Source organism: Tinamus guttatus, unplaced genomic scaffold (genome assembly GCF_059628265.1).
Source record: "Tinamus guttatus ecotype Peru unplaced genomic scaffold, ASM5962826v1 Tinamus_guttatus_pri_ptg000459l, whole genome shotgun sequence".
NCBI classification, from domain to species: domain Eukaryota; kingdom Metazoa; phylum Chordata; class Aves; order Tinamiformes; family Tinamidae; genus Tinamus; species Tinamus guttatus.
Window position 1 is genome coordinate 9,813,250 of NW_028288993.1, and position 14,115 is coordinate 9,827,364.

Consider the following 14,115-nt stretch of genomic DNA (forward strand, 5'->3'; position numbering starts at 1 on the left):
CAGCAGAGCCCTGACCAGAGCAGCCCTTCCGTCCCACGGCCTCCTCCGAGCGAGGCGCGAGCTTCTCCAGGCAGGTATCCCTTTCCCGTCCCCGCATCGGCGAGGCCCTGCCCGCTATGAGAGCTTGAACTCCTGCGACCGCTCCGGAGATCAACATCCTTCGCAGCGCCCTGGATCCGCTTCAAAGCAAAGTCTTGCACACATCCTGGCCGAGGCGTTGGCTGCCTCGCAGGCCCCCGGCTGGATCCGTATCGGCTTGGAGGGCGGCCAGGGAGCTCTACCTTCCTGGAGGCCGCGCTGCCCTCCCTGCCTTGCCCGGCGCGCGGGCTGCTCGCGGCCCCGCGCGCGTCTTGCCCGCGGGCACACGGATCCCTTTTCCCCCTCGCGGAGCCGCCGGGCGTTTCTGGGGTTATCGCTCGGCGCTTTGAAAGCCAGCGGGCTGTTTTGTGCTGATTTAGTTGTGTTTCATTTGGCCCCGGTAGGAGATGGGAAGCCAAGAGCATTAATTTGGATGACGGATCGTATAAACTCTGACTCCTTCGCTCCGATTCCAGGGGCTTGATAAACGGTAATAGGAACTCTCTCTTCCCCGTGTAAGTGCTATTTTATCAAAAGCTGGATGAGTTATAGCCACCCTCTAATGCGAGGGCAATTAGGAACTGGCCACATTTCATAGGCTCCAGAGGAGCACAGGGGAGGGAACAGCTCCCATGGGGAGGGGAGGAGGACGCATCTTTCCAAGAGCCATCCAGGGTGCACAAAAGCTTGGCTCGCGCTGCCTTGGCTTCCAGGAGCATCCTCAGGCTGCCATCCCAGCTTGCGCTCCCATGCGCTGCAGGGCTGGAAAACCAGCAGCGTTAGGGGGAAAATCAGGGAGAGCCTCCAACGCGGTGTCCCGGGCCCATCTCCACTGGCCTTGGAGGATGTGCTTGGGTGCCCCTCATCCTGGGGGGATGAAGGGATCCTGGCAGGGATTTGGCGTGGGAAGAGAGCGGTCCAGCCCCGCCGGGCTGCAGCTGAGTGCGCCGGGCACCGCTGCGCGCTCGTAATGGATTTCTTGTCTCACTGAAGAGGACAAGAGTAATCTCCCAGCTTCTGAGTACACTGAGCATTAATAACGATAATGCAGTAAAGCCTCATTAAATTGGGCCTCTGATAATCTACTTGCCCTATTATTAAGCTTAGCAGGATTCAGGCATCTATTTTTATCAAAAATTGATGGTTAAAGGCTGAGTTCATTTGTGATTGCTATTGTTTACTGCCTGGCTTCTAATTTCTGGTCACTCCAGACATTACACAGGTGGGTCTGGGGGAAAAGGGCAGTGCAAAATTAAGTGTTTATCGATTAAAAGCAAATCCTCCCAAACCTGCCTGTAATCCATTCAAGAGAAGGCTCTCATCCATCTGCTCAGCAGAGCGTTTGTCTGCGAGGCTGCCCCCGTGGCAGCCGAAGTGCCTCTTCCCCATGGAGCACTGTGCAGAGCACGGCCAGGGTTTGGTGCTCGGGACAAGCAGGGAGCTGCTCTTTAAACATCCCAAGTGGGATTTCCTGTGCACTATAGGCACTTTTTGGCACTGAACCACCTTTTTTTTTTTTTTTTGTAGTCAGGGTGAACCCAGTGTGGTATCCAGGATAACAAGCCAGGTAATTTCAGGAAGCTTTCCTGCCTCGGGCCCAGGTGCTTTGCACTGGAACAAAACACAACCCCGCTCCCCACGGAGGCATCCCGCCTTCGCGCCCGCAAGCTCCTCTTGATCTTCATTTGCCTTTGACTGTGCCATAAAACACAGTTGTCCCAGGTGCTCAGCGAACATCTGGTCACTCCAAGCAGAGTGAGCTATTCCCTGGTTGTCCAACAAGCTGACGCCTTTATTTCTGGTCTCTTCCAGCAGCCTGCAGATTGTTTATAATCGGCAGCCATCCTTTAGGAAGGGACCAGCTTTTGTGTTGCAGCGTGGTTGGGAAATGAGCTGGTTACCTCCATGTCCCTGCTCCCCGCTGTCCCCTGCAGCGGGAAGGGGGACTGTGCGCCCAGGGCTCCCCCAGCCCCGTGTGCGGTTTGATAGGACGTGACCAGGCTGTGCAGCGAAGGCAGATGGGCCACGCTGGTGCTTTGGGGGCAGCCTCGTGTCCCGACAGTTTGAGTACAGAAACCCAGTGTTTTAACACGGATGAAGGCAAAGGCTTGAGGAAGCTGAAGGAAGAAGTGAAGAAGAAGAAGGAAGAAGCGTGCGGGAGGCGGGTGCTGGAGCGATGCTGCGGTGCTGGCAGCGCGCGGGTTCCCGGCGCTGTGCCCGGCTCTCCACACCGAGACAACACGTCCGTGGGGCATCTCGGGTCAATCGGCAAACCGTTCCCTTTCTGTTTCCCTTGCAGAAAAGCCAGCGCATTTCTCGTCCATCGCAGAGGCTCAGAAGCTCAGCGCGGAGCAGACGGCTGCCTCGTGCTGGCCTCCTGTGCTGTCCTACCCTCGGGATGTGATAAAAACCTCTCCCCAGGCGGAGCCCCACTTGTTCCAGTACAACCCTCCAGGCAAGCGGATGCCGTCCCCGTGGGCACGTGCGCGCTGTCTGGCTGTGCGTGTCTGTGGTGGCCCGAGGCTGGGGACCGGTGCTGCGACTGCAGCCAGCATCACAGATCACTCGCTTAAATCAGTGCAGCCCTTCTCTTCCTGGGTGGGCAAAGAGGCTGCAGCACAAACCCGCTGACACCTCTGGTTTTGCCCCATGTTGAGCACTGAGGTCCTAGAAGGACCAGCTAGTCTGGTTGGGAACGTGGTTTGTGACAGAGGGGACACACAGGTGGCCCCACGGCCACCTCGGTCCACAGCTGCCCAGGTTTGCTCCCAGCCTGCTGTCCCTCCCCAGCTGCAGGGCTCAGAGGTTGGATGCAGTAATTGAAGCTATTCCACTTTGGAAAGTCATGATGCAGCTCGGGTCCCAGGCCAGGGTCACAGCCAGCCAGTTTCCCATATTCATCCCCTCCTTGCTCAGACATTTGCACTATTTTGTTCATATTTTACATGCTGCTGCTTTGTCTTTCCTTGGCCTTGCTAACACTGTGTTTCCCCCCTCAGGACACCCCATCCCACTAAACTTGCATGACAGTTCTCGGTCCGGGCTGCAAAGGCTGACGAGCATCTCGAACCCTCCTCCCCTCATCTCCTCCACCAAGCATCCCTCTGTGCTGGAGAGACCCGTCGGGTCCATTTCGCAGGTAAGGGAGCAGGGCCGAGCACAGAGAGCCCTCGCAGGGGGCTGGGAGCACGTCCTGACCTCTCCTCCTGTGTCCCAGGGCATGCCCATCCAGCTCCATACCCCGTACAGCTCCGAGCACGCCAAGGTTCCCGTTGGCTCCATCACCATGGGCCTGCCGCTGGCCATGGACCCCAAGAAACTGGGTAAGGAACTGGGAGGCATCACGAGCTGCGGGGAGGGCACTTGTGGGTTGTTCTTCAGGCTTGCCTGTCTGTGATGGCTTCGCATCAACCCTGATGGCCTGTGTGCTGTGGCCCAATGTGTCTCGCTCGGGAAAGGAGAAGCACCACGAAAGCCAAGGAAATGCAGAAGGAACCAGACCTGATAAGAGGATGAAAGGATTAGTTCACTGGGAGAGAAGAGATGGAGGGAGCTAAATTCGTGCAGCGCAGGGAAGCGGCAGCTCTGTCAGGAACACATCCCCAGCTATAAATACCCTCCAGCTACGGCCGTAATTGAAGGAAGGAAATATAGTGCCGTTCTCCGAGGCTGGTAGGATAAAGAGTAAACGGCCTGAAGTGAACAAAGAAAGTGTTTAGTCTGCACATTTGGAAGTGTTTCCTAACAGCACGAGGCATTGGGCAACTGAGGCTGCAGGGAGGAAACCCCGTCCCCACAACGGGAGCCGTGCGAGGAGGCACCAGGGCAGCCCCCACATCCCTACCCGCTCGCTGATAGCACCGTGGTCCTCGGCCCTTTCCAGTGCCCAAGGGGGTGTCAGAAACCCCCACTGAGGAGGTGCAAACTGTGCAAGTCCCGAGCCACAGCTGCAAAAAGCAAGGGGAGCCGCGAAGGCCCCGAGCTGCCGGGCCATGCCCTAACTGATACGTGGTTAATGTTTTCCAGTGCCTTTTCCTGGAGTAAAGCAGGAACAACTTTCTCCTAGAAGCCAGGCCAACCAGCCGGAAAGTCTGGTTATGCAGCCAGCCCAGGAGGGCTCCATCCTGCGGGGTGAGTGCGGAGCAGGCGCGGGACACGGCGCACGGCGGCAGGGACGACGTGCGGGCGCTGCCAAGCGCCGCCAGCTCTGCCCGCCTGCTAAGTCCTAATTTGATTCCTGGGTTTCTGCCCAGCTGAAGGTGCCTCTTTCCCTCTGCTCTCCTGATGGCCGGATTCCCAGAGGAGGTGGCTGGATAGGTCTGTAAAACATCTCCGATGGATGCCAAGATGTTTCCAGCCATCTCCCAGAATCAAGGCCTCGGGTGTCGATGCTGGCGGGAATTTTCTGTTTTTCTGTTTAAGGGGCACCTCGCAATCGTTGCTCAAGACAGCAAAGCGAGACCTGTTTAAATGCCGTTAATTGCTTTTCAGGCTCCTCACTATTAGTGCTGCAGCTGGGCTGGGACCACATTTCATTTAAATCGAGCCCTCCCATTTTGCTCTCCCCGTAGCTCAGAAGAAGAAAGCAAGTGCACAAGCCATGCTTTTAAGTGCAAATTCTGGTTTGTGAAAACCCCCGACGAATGCAGTCAGATGCAGGGAGTACAGTGGATTGGCACCAGCCCAGGGCAAATAACACACGAGTGAACTCAAACCACCCCGCGCTGCATCTCTTTGGAGATCTGCTCTGATCATATCAGGAGAGGCTGACACAGGCCGTCCTTTCTGCTGGGCCTATAAATCTGCCCGGCCCGTTCCTGAAGGCAGCAGGGAGAGGGTGGCCTCAGAATAACCCAGAATGTTATTTCCGCCTTCGTGCTCCGAGCTCAGCAAGGTCCCCCGGGGGACGCGGTGGGAAGGGCTGTGCAAGACCTTGGATTTAGCCTGAAGTGGTGCTGAGGGCTTCCCCTGCCCGGAGGTTGGGTTGGATCCTTCCGGCTTAGCCGGGAGCGCTCTCCACCCTGCAGGATTTTGGGCTGCGTGACAAATCCGGCCACCAACTCTTGTGTCTTACAGGTACCTCCCTCGGCCCTGCCTCAGGAGGGAGCATCACCAAGGGAACCCCCACATCCAGGCCCCCTCCGGAGTCTCCCATCACATACCGAGGGTCCATCACGCATGTAAGTGCCTTGGCGTAACCCTTGCCATCCCCTTGGCTTGAAATAGCTGCCCAGAACCCAAAAAAGCAGCTTTAAGTGCTCTTGGGAAAACACTGCCAGCACAAGGAAGCGCAGCAAAGAGGAGACGGGTGGAGGGGCTGGCCCTGGCAGGGGAACGGGGAGGCTGCGAGGGGCACGTCAGGTAACGAGGTCTCCTGCCAGGGCTGAGCGCGCCGTGCTGTAGGTCCTGCCCAAAGGCTCTCTCGAGCAGGAAGATGCTTTGGCTTTAATCTCCCCCATCCATCTTCGGAGGAGCAGCTGGCAAGCGGGCAATAGTTTTTGCGGTGTGAGTTATTGCTCATCTGGTAACAGAGTGGAGAGCATAAAAAAAAAAAAGAGAAAGAAAAATCTGTGTCCTGTGGGGATTTTATCTGGCCATCGTTTAGATATTTAAAGCCACTTGCGCTCAGGTTTTTGACCGCCTCCCTCAAGGAGGCTGAGCATGTTCCCTGTGGCCCTGGGAGGCTGGGCCCAAGTCCTGGGGCAGAGCAAAGGCACAGTTTGCCCGGTGCCCTGTGCCCAACAGCTGCCAGAAGTGGGTGTTTGAGGACTGGAAATACCCCAGCTCATGCTCCATGCCCTTGTGAGCTGCTCTGGCAGCTATGGCAAGTGAGGGGTGAGCATGAAGCTCAGGAGATGAGCAGGGGGGTTCTTTAGACCCTGGTTTACACCCAGCTAATGAATCCATCTAGAATTCCTTTGGCTCGGGAATGAGGTACCAGCTGGAGCTGCGGCTGCCCCTTGCAGCCACGAGGACGGTACCTGCAGGCGCCTGGAGACGGCGGCCCGTGGGGCTGCCTCCCTCTCGTCCCGCTCCGGAGCAGCCCCCGTTCCCGCAGCAGCTCCCGGTACCGGAGTTGATATGTGATCTGGGATTACTCATCCAGTTCGCAGAAGGCAGATCTTGAATATATGCTCTCTGCTCTGAAACCATCTGTCATCACCTGCTTTCAAATCCCCTCTGAGCACGTCCGCGGAAGGAAGGCGACTTACCTGGGGCTGGGACGGCCGCGCCGGGAAAGCCGGGACCGGGTGTTGTGCGAACGGCCGGAGCGTCGACCCCGCGCGCTGGCTCGTCCCCAAGGCCAGGGGGACACCTGGGGCTCTGGCAGACGCAGAGCAAAGATATCTCCAAGTTGGGGCAAGGAGATAGTGTCTTCCCAAGCATTGGCATAAAACACCCAAGATGCCGGTGCTGCCTTGAGCATCCCCTGCCTTGCACGGGGAAGGAGAACGTGCCCATGCCCAGTCTGCTCTCTCCCACTGCACAGGGCTCTGGACAAAAGGCTCCTACAGCTTCCCAGTTAGGTGGGTGTTGATGGAGGGCTCAGTTTTGACAGCTGCTTCCCACTGCTGTCCCTGTGATGAGGAGAGGGACCACACGGGTCCCTGGCAGCCCCTCGGAATCCAGGCCACGCTTGGCGAGGCTGTGGTGGCCGCAGGGGGGTGCTAAGCATCAGTGAGGTCTTCCAGGACGTGCATCTGCGGGGGCTTTGAAGGAGAGGTGGGGACTGATGCCGGCCACTCTGCACACCTGGGAGACTGGAGCAGCTTATTGTGCAAAGTGCAGGGAAGGAGAGGGGGAAAGAGCTGCTGCTCTGGGCTTCCCCGAGGCGCAGGGCGAGCGTGGCCATCGGCACTGGGGCCGACCGGGCTCCTCGCGCCCAGTCCCTGCCGCCTCCGCGCTGCCCTCGCTCCCCTGGGCCTCTTCCCAGCAACCTTGCACAAATCACGTACCTTTTTACCGCTCATCGTTATTGTCCTCATCAATAATTAAGCTGCAAATTTCTCGCTGCTGGCCGCGGCAGGAAGCGGAGGCCGGGCGCGCTCGCCCCGCCGCCCGGCCTCCCTTTTGGAACAGAGTGTTCCTGTGTGCGCGAGCGCTTGCTTGCTTAATTGCTTGTGACACTGTTAAATATGGATCTTGGTGGCTTTCCAAGGGCACCCCAGCAGAAGTGCTGTACAAAGGAACCATTACCAGGATAATCGGAGAAGACAGCCCCAGCCGAGCAGAGAAAGTGAGAGAGGATGCCATGCCCAAGGGACATGTCATTTACGAAGGGAAGAAAGGCCATGTGCTCTCCTACGACGGTAAGTCCGTGTCCCCTGGCTGTTCGGGCTGGGTGACGCTTGGGATGCGGGAGCTGTTCGAGGGGAGGTTGGCGCAGGGGAGCCGGTCTCGCGTGGTGCCTCCGGTCTCGCTGCTGTCCCTTCTCACCCCGCATCCCTCCGGCCTGCACGGCGGCTCCCGCTGTCCCATGCGGCGGCTCTCGCCCTGGCGCCGGCTCGCGGAGCTCGGCCTGGTGTGGGGAGACCACAGGACCCGTGGCAGCAGGGCTGGACACGTGGCAGCCCTTGGTGGCCGACTGCCCGCGGCCGGGCTCAACGTGGTGCCCATGGGATGGAAGCGAGCACGGCTGGCGCGCAGGTTTATTTGGATATTGGATTTTCTACATGTAGCATGTGCACCTTGGGCCGTCCCTGCTGCCCTGCGGGAATCCCCTCGGGACACAGTTGCTCCCTGCCTCGATTTCCCTGCCTCCCGCTGCCTGCTCCCCAGGATCTCCGGATCCCGAGGGATGCTTGGCCTGCTGCCACGGCCCGGCGCCTGGAGGTGCTGCAGCCCCGAAGCCCCATGCAGCACCCCGTGCATGTGCCAGCCACATGCCCCATGCTCAGCATCTCTCATTAGCCAGGCTGACCCGCTGCCCGTGCAAGGAGCGGACTAGCCAAGCAGACAGGGCTGCAGGCAGGCCTGGCACTGGGCTCCTCTCGAGGGGCTGCTAGGGGTCCCCAGCGCTGTGCGGTGACGGCCACCTCGCCATGGTCACAGTACCAGCATCCAGCACCAGCTGCTCCCGCCGCCTCTGCGTCTGCTCCTCGCATAGCAGCACCAGCCAAAAAAGCCCTTCCGCGAGCCCTGGTGGCTTCCATTAGAGATAAGCAGATGTCCAACTCCAGCAGAGCTGGAAAGGGCTCCTCCATGCTCGCCTGTCACCGCGTGCTGGATCAGGCATCTCCAGGCTGCAGCTGCCCTTGGCAGGGAGCCCGACTCCTCTCCCCCCAGAGCAGGGACAAGGATGCCCCGAGTTATGGAGACCCCCTCCTGCCAGTCCCATCTGATCGGGACTCTCAGCCCCAGTGCCTCAACATAAAAGTGGCCAGTGCAGAGCGTCTGGCCAGGCTGCAGCTGCAGCTCTGCCTCCTCTGCCTGCCCGCTACTGCTGTCAGCTCTCCTCCCGATGAGAAGGTCACAGCAGGAGGCTTGTGTCACCGTGCCCTTTGGGATGCTTGGCAGGATTCGTCCCAAGGAGGAGGCAGGAGGAGTTTTGGGGCTCGTTTGTGCAACAGGCTGTTTTGATCAAGACTGCCCGGGCTGAGAGTGGAACGAGGCAGGTCTCCAAAGCGGTGCCACCATGGGGCTCCTGGCCAGGCGAGGGCTGGCGCGGCGACGGCCACCCGTGCCCGAAGCGGCCCCTGAGCTGCCATTTGGGGCAACGAAAGGAAACCTGGAGCCTTGACTCCTTCCCCTTGCCCATCACCCTGCCTCCCATGCAGGTCCTGCCCCAGGGACATCCCAACCCAGGCCTATCCCACCAATATCCTCTGGTGTCGGCAATGGGCTGCGTGCTGCCTGGCACCTCTCAGCCCGTTTCCCAGCGCACGTGTCCTTGCTTCGGCTCTGGCTTATCCTTGAAATGAGGAGTGCATTCCTAGTACTGCGGGAGACCCGGGAAGGGCCAGGTACCCCATCCCGCTGGGATGGCCGGGTCTTCTTCCGTCTGCATGGAGGGAAGCCCCGAGGGGCGATTCGGTTCCTCTGCCAGGTGTCATTTCTGCACCAGCTTCCCCTGGTGCGAGGTGTGGGTGTAGGGACCAAGAGCACCCTGTCCTTGAGATCCCGAATCGCTGGTGGCATCCTGGCAGAGAGGTACGGAAGAGAAAGAGTTAAAAGATTAAATAAATAAGTGAAATTAAAAGACTCAAATGGTTGGTGATTATGAATTTTGGCAGGCAGAAAAAAAATTGCAAATTCTTTAGTGTCATGAGGGTGCTTAAAATAAAAGGGCTGTAATGAGCTGAGATCCTGCAGCATGTGCGAGCTGAATTGTGCTAGATTGGTTATTCTCATTCCGCCTGTGATTGCCAACGGCTTGTGCAAGGTGAGGGACGCGTTTGCCGAGCGGTTTCCTTTCTGCTTAGCCCCTCTCCTCCCGGGCGCCCTCCTCCTGCTTCCCCACAGCACAAAAGGGCCCCGGGACCGTGTCCCCTGTGCAGAGGGGCTGCTGGCAGCAGACGTGACACCAGCGTGCAGGATCGTCACCCCCTCGGGGTACCCAGCTGCTTCCCCACCATCGCCCGCGGCTTCATCCCGCTGCAGGAGATGGAGACAGCAGCTCGGGGACAGATCCACCGCCTGTTTCCCAGAACATTCCCCAAATCCTTTCTAGACTGAGCGGATGCTGACTGTGGAAACTGGTAGTGGGTGTGAGGTTGTAATGATTCCATTTTATTAATTGCTGGTTTGGCAGAAGAGAACTTTTGTTCCCAATTTGCCACGATGGAAATAATGTTTTTAACTTCTCCTTTTTCTCTAATTGTATAACCCACATTCTCTTCCCCTGAAAGAGGAGGATCAGGGCAGAGGCATTTCTTGGCAGGCAAGACCAGGCCAGGGATAATGGGCAGCAGCATTTATCTCTCCAAGCCAACATCATAGCTTGGAGCTCGTTACATAAACACGGGGCATTCAGCTGGCTCGGAAGGCGCTGGGTGAATTCACAGCTTGCAGCACTCGGTGGAGGAAATTGGACGGCAGGGATGGGATGGATTTGGCAGGGCAGAGGCCGAGAGCAGGCAGCCTGTGCCGTGCAGCCCATCACGCCGGGGGAGCCTGGCACGGCCTGGCACGGCCCGGTACGGCCAGGGTTGTGCCGGCGACGCGGGAGAACTCCTGCACCTTGGGCTTGTGTAAGAACCTCCTCCAGCCTCGGAAGAGCCCGTGGTCGGTGTCGTGTGGCAAGTCCGGGACTGGCTCCCTCAGTCCTGTTTTGCTGTATGGGGCTTCTCGCTGCCCGTCCTGGACACGCACACTCATTGCTGTTTCAAAAGAATTTATTTTCTCTGCTTTGCTTCACCCCCTCTTTTGCCTGTTTTTCTCACCCAGGGAGTGTCTCAGCAAATGTTAAGACTGGACAACATCCCAAGCAGTAGGTGTCTAGCAGAAATCAAAACAAACAGGAAAAAAAATCCCCAGAATCACAGGGCCAAGTTCAGTGGGAATTACAGCTACTTACAGCAGAGCTGAGCTTGCTCCATGATGTCTCACTGCCTACATCTAGCCAGCAAGGGGGAGGAAGGGTGTTGGGCAGGGTGGATGCTCCTACCCAAGTAGGAGGAACAGGACTTGGAATCTGAGGCAGGCAGGGAGGAGAGAAGACATCAGATGAATTTCTTGGAAGCCAACCTTGTGCGATGTTACTTGCAGTGCCAAACAGTGGCTGTTGTTCAGATAGGATCTGATCTTTCAGCAAAACATGCAAACAGTAGTAAACGCCCTCCTTCAGCAAGTCCCGACTTTCCGTGCTCCTGATGTTGCTTCTCTGTGTTCCCTTTCCCAGGTGGTGTTGCTGCTTCTCAGTGTCCCAAAGAAGACAGCAGGAGCTCGGGAGCTTCGCACGAGCCCACGGGAACCAAGCGGACCTACGATATGATGGAGGGGAGGATCAGCAGGGGTTTATCAGCCCGTGATCCATTATCTGCCAGCATTGAAGGTGGGTCTGGGTGAAACCTTTCACCAGCTCAGTACCCATAGTGAGATGCAGAAAGCCCATCTTATCTCTGGTCTACTCTATGCAAATTCCCACATCTATATTCTTATCGTTAGGATGTGCCTTATGTGCCACCCGACTACTATTAGCTAGTGTTAGTTAATTACTATAACAGTGGTTAGTTATATCCCATGGCACATCCTAACAGGACAGTATGGAAAAGCAAGGAGTATGCACTCACCCATTTGCCTTTGCTTTCTGGCCTAGTTATTTCAGTTCCAGGATTACAAAAAGGCAACACATTTTAAAAAGAGAAATTAAGTCATTTTAAAATTGTTTTTTTTTTTTTTCATTGTCTCAAGATCCTCTGGTAGCACCATTATTGTGTGTTCTTTGTAAACAGACTTCTGTGTCACAACCCAGCATTTCCTCTTGGATCTGTTCTAGGTCTAATGGGTCGGGCGATCCCTCCAGACCGACACAGTCCTCATAACCTGAAGGAACAGCATCACATCCGGGGCTCAATAACACAAGGTAATGCCAGCACACATTGTTCTGTGGCCAGAACAAGGCAACAGGCCACAGCCAGAGGTAAGGTGTAAAAACTGCTACACCACGATGTTCTCACACGTGAGGCCCCTCATATGCCAAGTTAGAGCATGAAGAACCAAAGTTATGGTCCAAACTGCAGATCTCTACAGCCTCAGTTGTGTGGTCAGAGAGAAATTTTGAGTCCTGCTCAACTTCTGCCTAACTCAGCTCCCACTGAAGTCAGGGGTAAAATTCTCAGCTACCCACATGAAGGCAGATTTAGAGTAGTGCAAAATGGGTCCAGAAACTGCCAGTAGAAGTGAGCATGTCCTGTTGCACTAGTGATATAGCTGCTGTGTATGCTGGGTTGGGTACCAATCCCTGAGCAATGTGCATTAGCTAGAGATCCCGTTGGCCTCAGCATCCCCTGGGGACTGAGAGCCCAGTGTCTGGCTGGGGGATCACTGCATTGCATCCTTTTCTTGGGTGGCTTGCAGGAATACCTCGGTCCTATGTGGAGGCCCATGAGGACTACCTCAGAAGAGAAGCCAAACAGCTCAAGAGGGAAAACACTCCACCAAGGGACTTATCTGATGCCTACAAGGTCAGGTCTCACGAGGGCCTTACTCCCCTGAAAATGAAACCAGCCCATGAAGGCCTGGTTGCAACGGTGAAAGAAGCGGGAAGATCGATCCATGAGATCCCCAGGGAAGAGCTGAGGCGGACGCCGGACATCTCTCTGACCAGGCCTCTGAAGGAAGGCTCTATTACACAGGTGAGTCTAGGGTGGACAGCATATGGCACATGGCACCACAGGTTTGATCCGTCCCACTCAAGCTGTCCTCCTTGCACAGATCCTAGGGGACTGTTCCCAAGTTTAAAGGAGAGAAGAGAGAGCTTCTGAAGCTGCAAATGGGTCACTGATCAGAATGTGTATCTGCTTGGATATTCGTTATCCTTTCCTATCCTTCCCCAGCACATAAATACAAAATTCAGGGGAATGAGCTCAGGCCCTCCTCGGCACGCTAGAAAAGCGATTCTCCACCCATGCAGGCGTGCTCAGGAGGCCAAATTTGGCTCTTCTTCCAGGCCAGAGTCTACCCCATGCCCTCAGCAGTTGTGACTCTGGATATACACAGTCTTGGCCTCTTCCCTTTATGGGCAACCCAGCAAGGCTATTGCATAGGGTGAAACGTGGCTCGCTGTCTCATGTTGAGCTCCAAATATTTGGAGGGTTCCCATGGCACCTGGTAGTTCTACCTCATTTCGCAGTGTGTGTAGGAGAGAGGCGTGATGGGCACAGACAGCCTTTAGCAGTGACTCATCTCCATCCTGTTGGGGCACAGCAAGGCGTGCAAAAGGAGCACCCCACCCTGCCCTGCTCACTGCCGTCCTGTCATCCCTGCTTCCCTGGTGGCTGTTGCCATTGACAAGCAAATTGGTGTTGCTGATGTATGGTCCCACTGAACTGGGAAGTGTAAGCCCTGTTGAATGCTGTGGGTGACCACTGCATCCCTGTCTGCTCTGCCCTTTGACCTCCCCTCGCTCTGCCTCTTGTCCCCAGGGTACCCCGCTGAAGTATGACAGCAGCTCGTCCTCAACAAGCACCAAAAAGCACGACGTACGGTCCATCATCGGCAGTCCTGGGAGGACTTTTCACTCTGTGCACTCACTGGACATCATGCAAGACGCAAGGAATCTGGAGAGAGCTTTCGAAGAGAGCCTGAAAAACAGGCCAAGCCCGGTGACAAACTCGGGAGGCTCCATTGCCAGAGGGGCTCCCGTGATTGTGCCTGAGCCAGGAAAGCCGCACCAAAGTGCCCTTGCCTACGAGGAGCACCAGGCAGGGCACAGCACGGCCTTCGGCAGCCACTTGCACAGAGGCTCTCCGGTCTCCACGAGGGAATCCACGCCACGGCAGCACGAAGGTACCACCACCCCTATATCAGCGCTGGGGTTTAACGCAAGCCGAAGGAGCGGGATGTGCAGGAAGGTGGTGCTGACCACACCGGAGTCCCGACTAGTTCCCGGCAGGTGCCTGTCTAACCTGTTCTCTGCAGCAGCCACCTTCACCCTGTGGCTGCAGGCTGAGTCACAGCAGCCAGAGCTCAGCACCTTTCCTGTAGCTCCGTGTCCACAGAGTTATAACTGAAAGGAGAATTCAGCCCTGGCTTGTGGAGCTGATGCTCTTTAGAGAGCATTTTCTGTGCCCTAGCATTGATGCAGAGCACCCCAGTTGCTAAAGGCAGGCAGGAAAGCAGGACTTGGTGCACTGCTGGGGGGGATTTTCATGATCTTTTCCCCAGGCTGGGGAGCATTTGCCTCCCTTGCATGTCTAGGCCTCATCTGTCACCTCAGCACCCGCGTGCCTCGTCTCTAGGAACATCTAATCCCTTCTAAGCGGGTAGATCTGGTCAGTTCAGCTGGGCCTGGCAGGGTCTTCCTGCTCCGTTGGCTGGTCATCTGCTGTCCCTGGAGCCAGAGCTGGGGCTCCTGGGGACAAGGCCACGCTCGGG

At 56.8% G+C, this 14,115-nt stretch overlaps 1 protein-coding gene across 11 annotated transcripts in view; it reads left to right on the forward strand.

Annotated features, from left to right (window-relative positions):
- NCOR2 (nuclear receptor corepressor 2) overlaps positions 1-14,115 on the forward strand; it is a 155,300-nt gene that overhangs the window by 124,001 nt on the left and 17,184 nt on the right. For all 11 annotated transcript variants that reach the window (XM_088532512.1, XM_088532511.1, XM_088532517.1 and 8 more), the window contains 10 exons: positions 2,378-2,533; positions 3,078-3,217; positions 3,296-3,401; positions 4,105-4,209; positions 5,155-5,258; positions 7,238-7,388; positions 10,919-11,071; positions 11,516-11,602; positions 12,097-12,374; positions 13,164-13,527. In XM_088532512.1, coding sequence (XP_088388638.1) covers positions 2,378-2,533; positions 3,078-3,217; positions 3,296-3,401; positions 4,105-4,209; positions 5,155-5,258; positions 7,238-7,388; positions 10,919-11,071; positions 11,516-11,602; positions 12,097-12,374; positions 13,164-13,527 — 1,644 coding nt within the window. The remainder of the gene's footprint in view (positions 1-2,377; positions 2,534-3,077; positions 3,218-3,295; positions 3,402-4,104; positions 4,210-5,154; positions 5,259-7,237; positions 7,389-10,918; positions 11,072-11,515; positions 11,603-12,096; positions 12,375-13,163; positions 13,528-14,115) is intronic.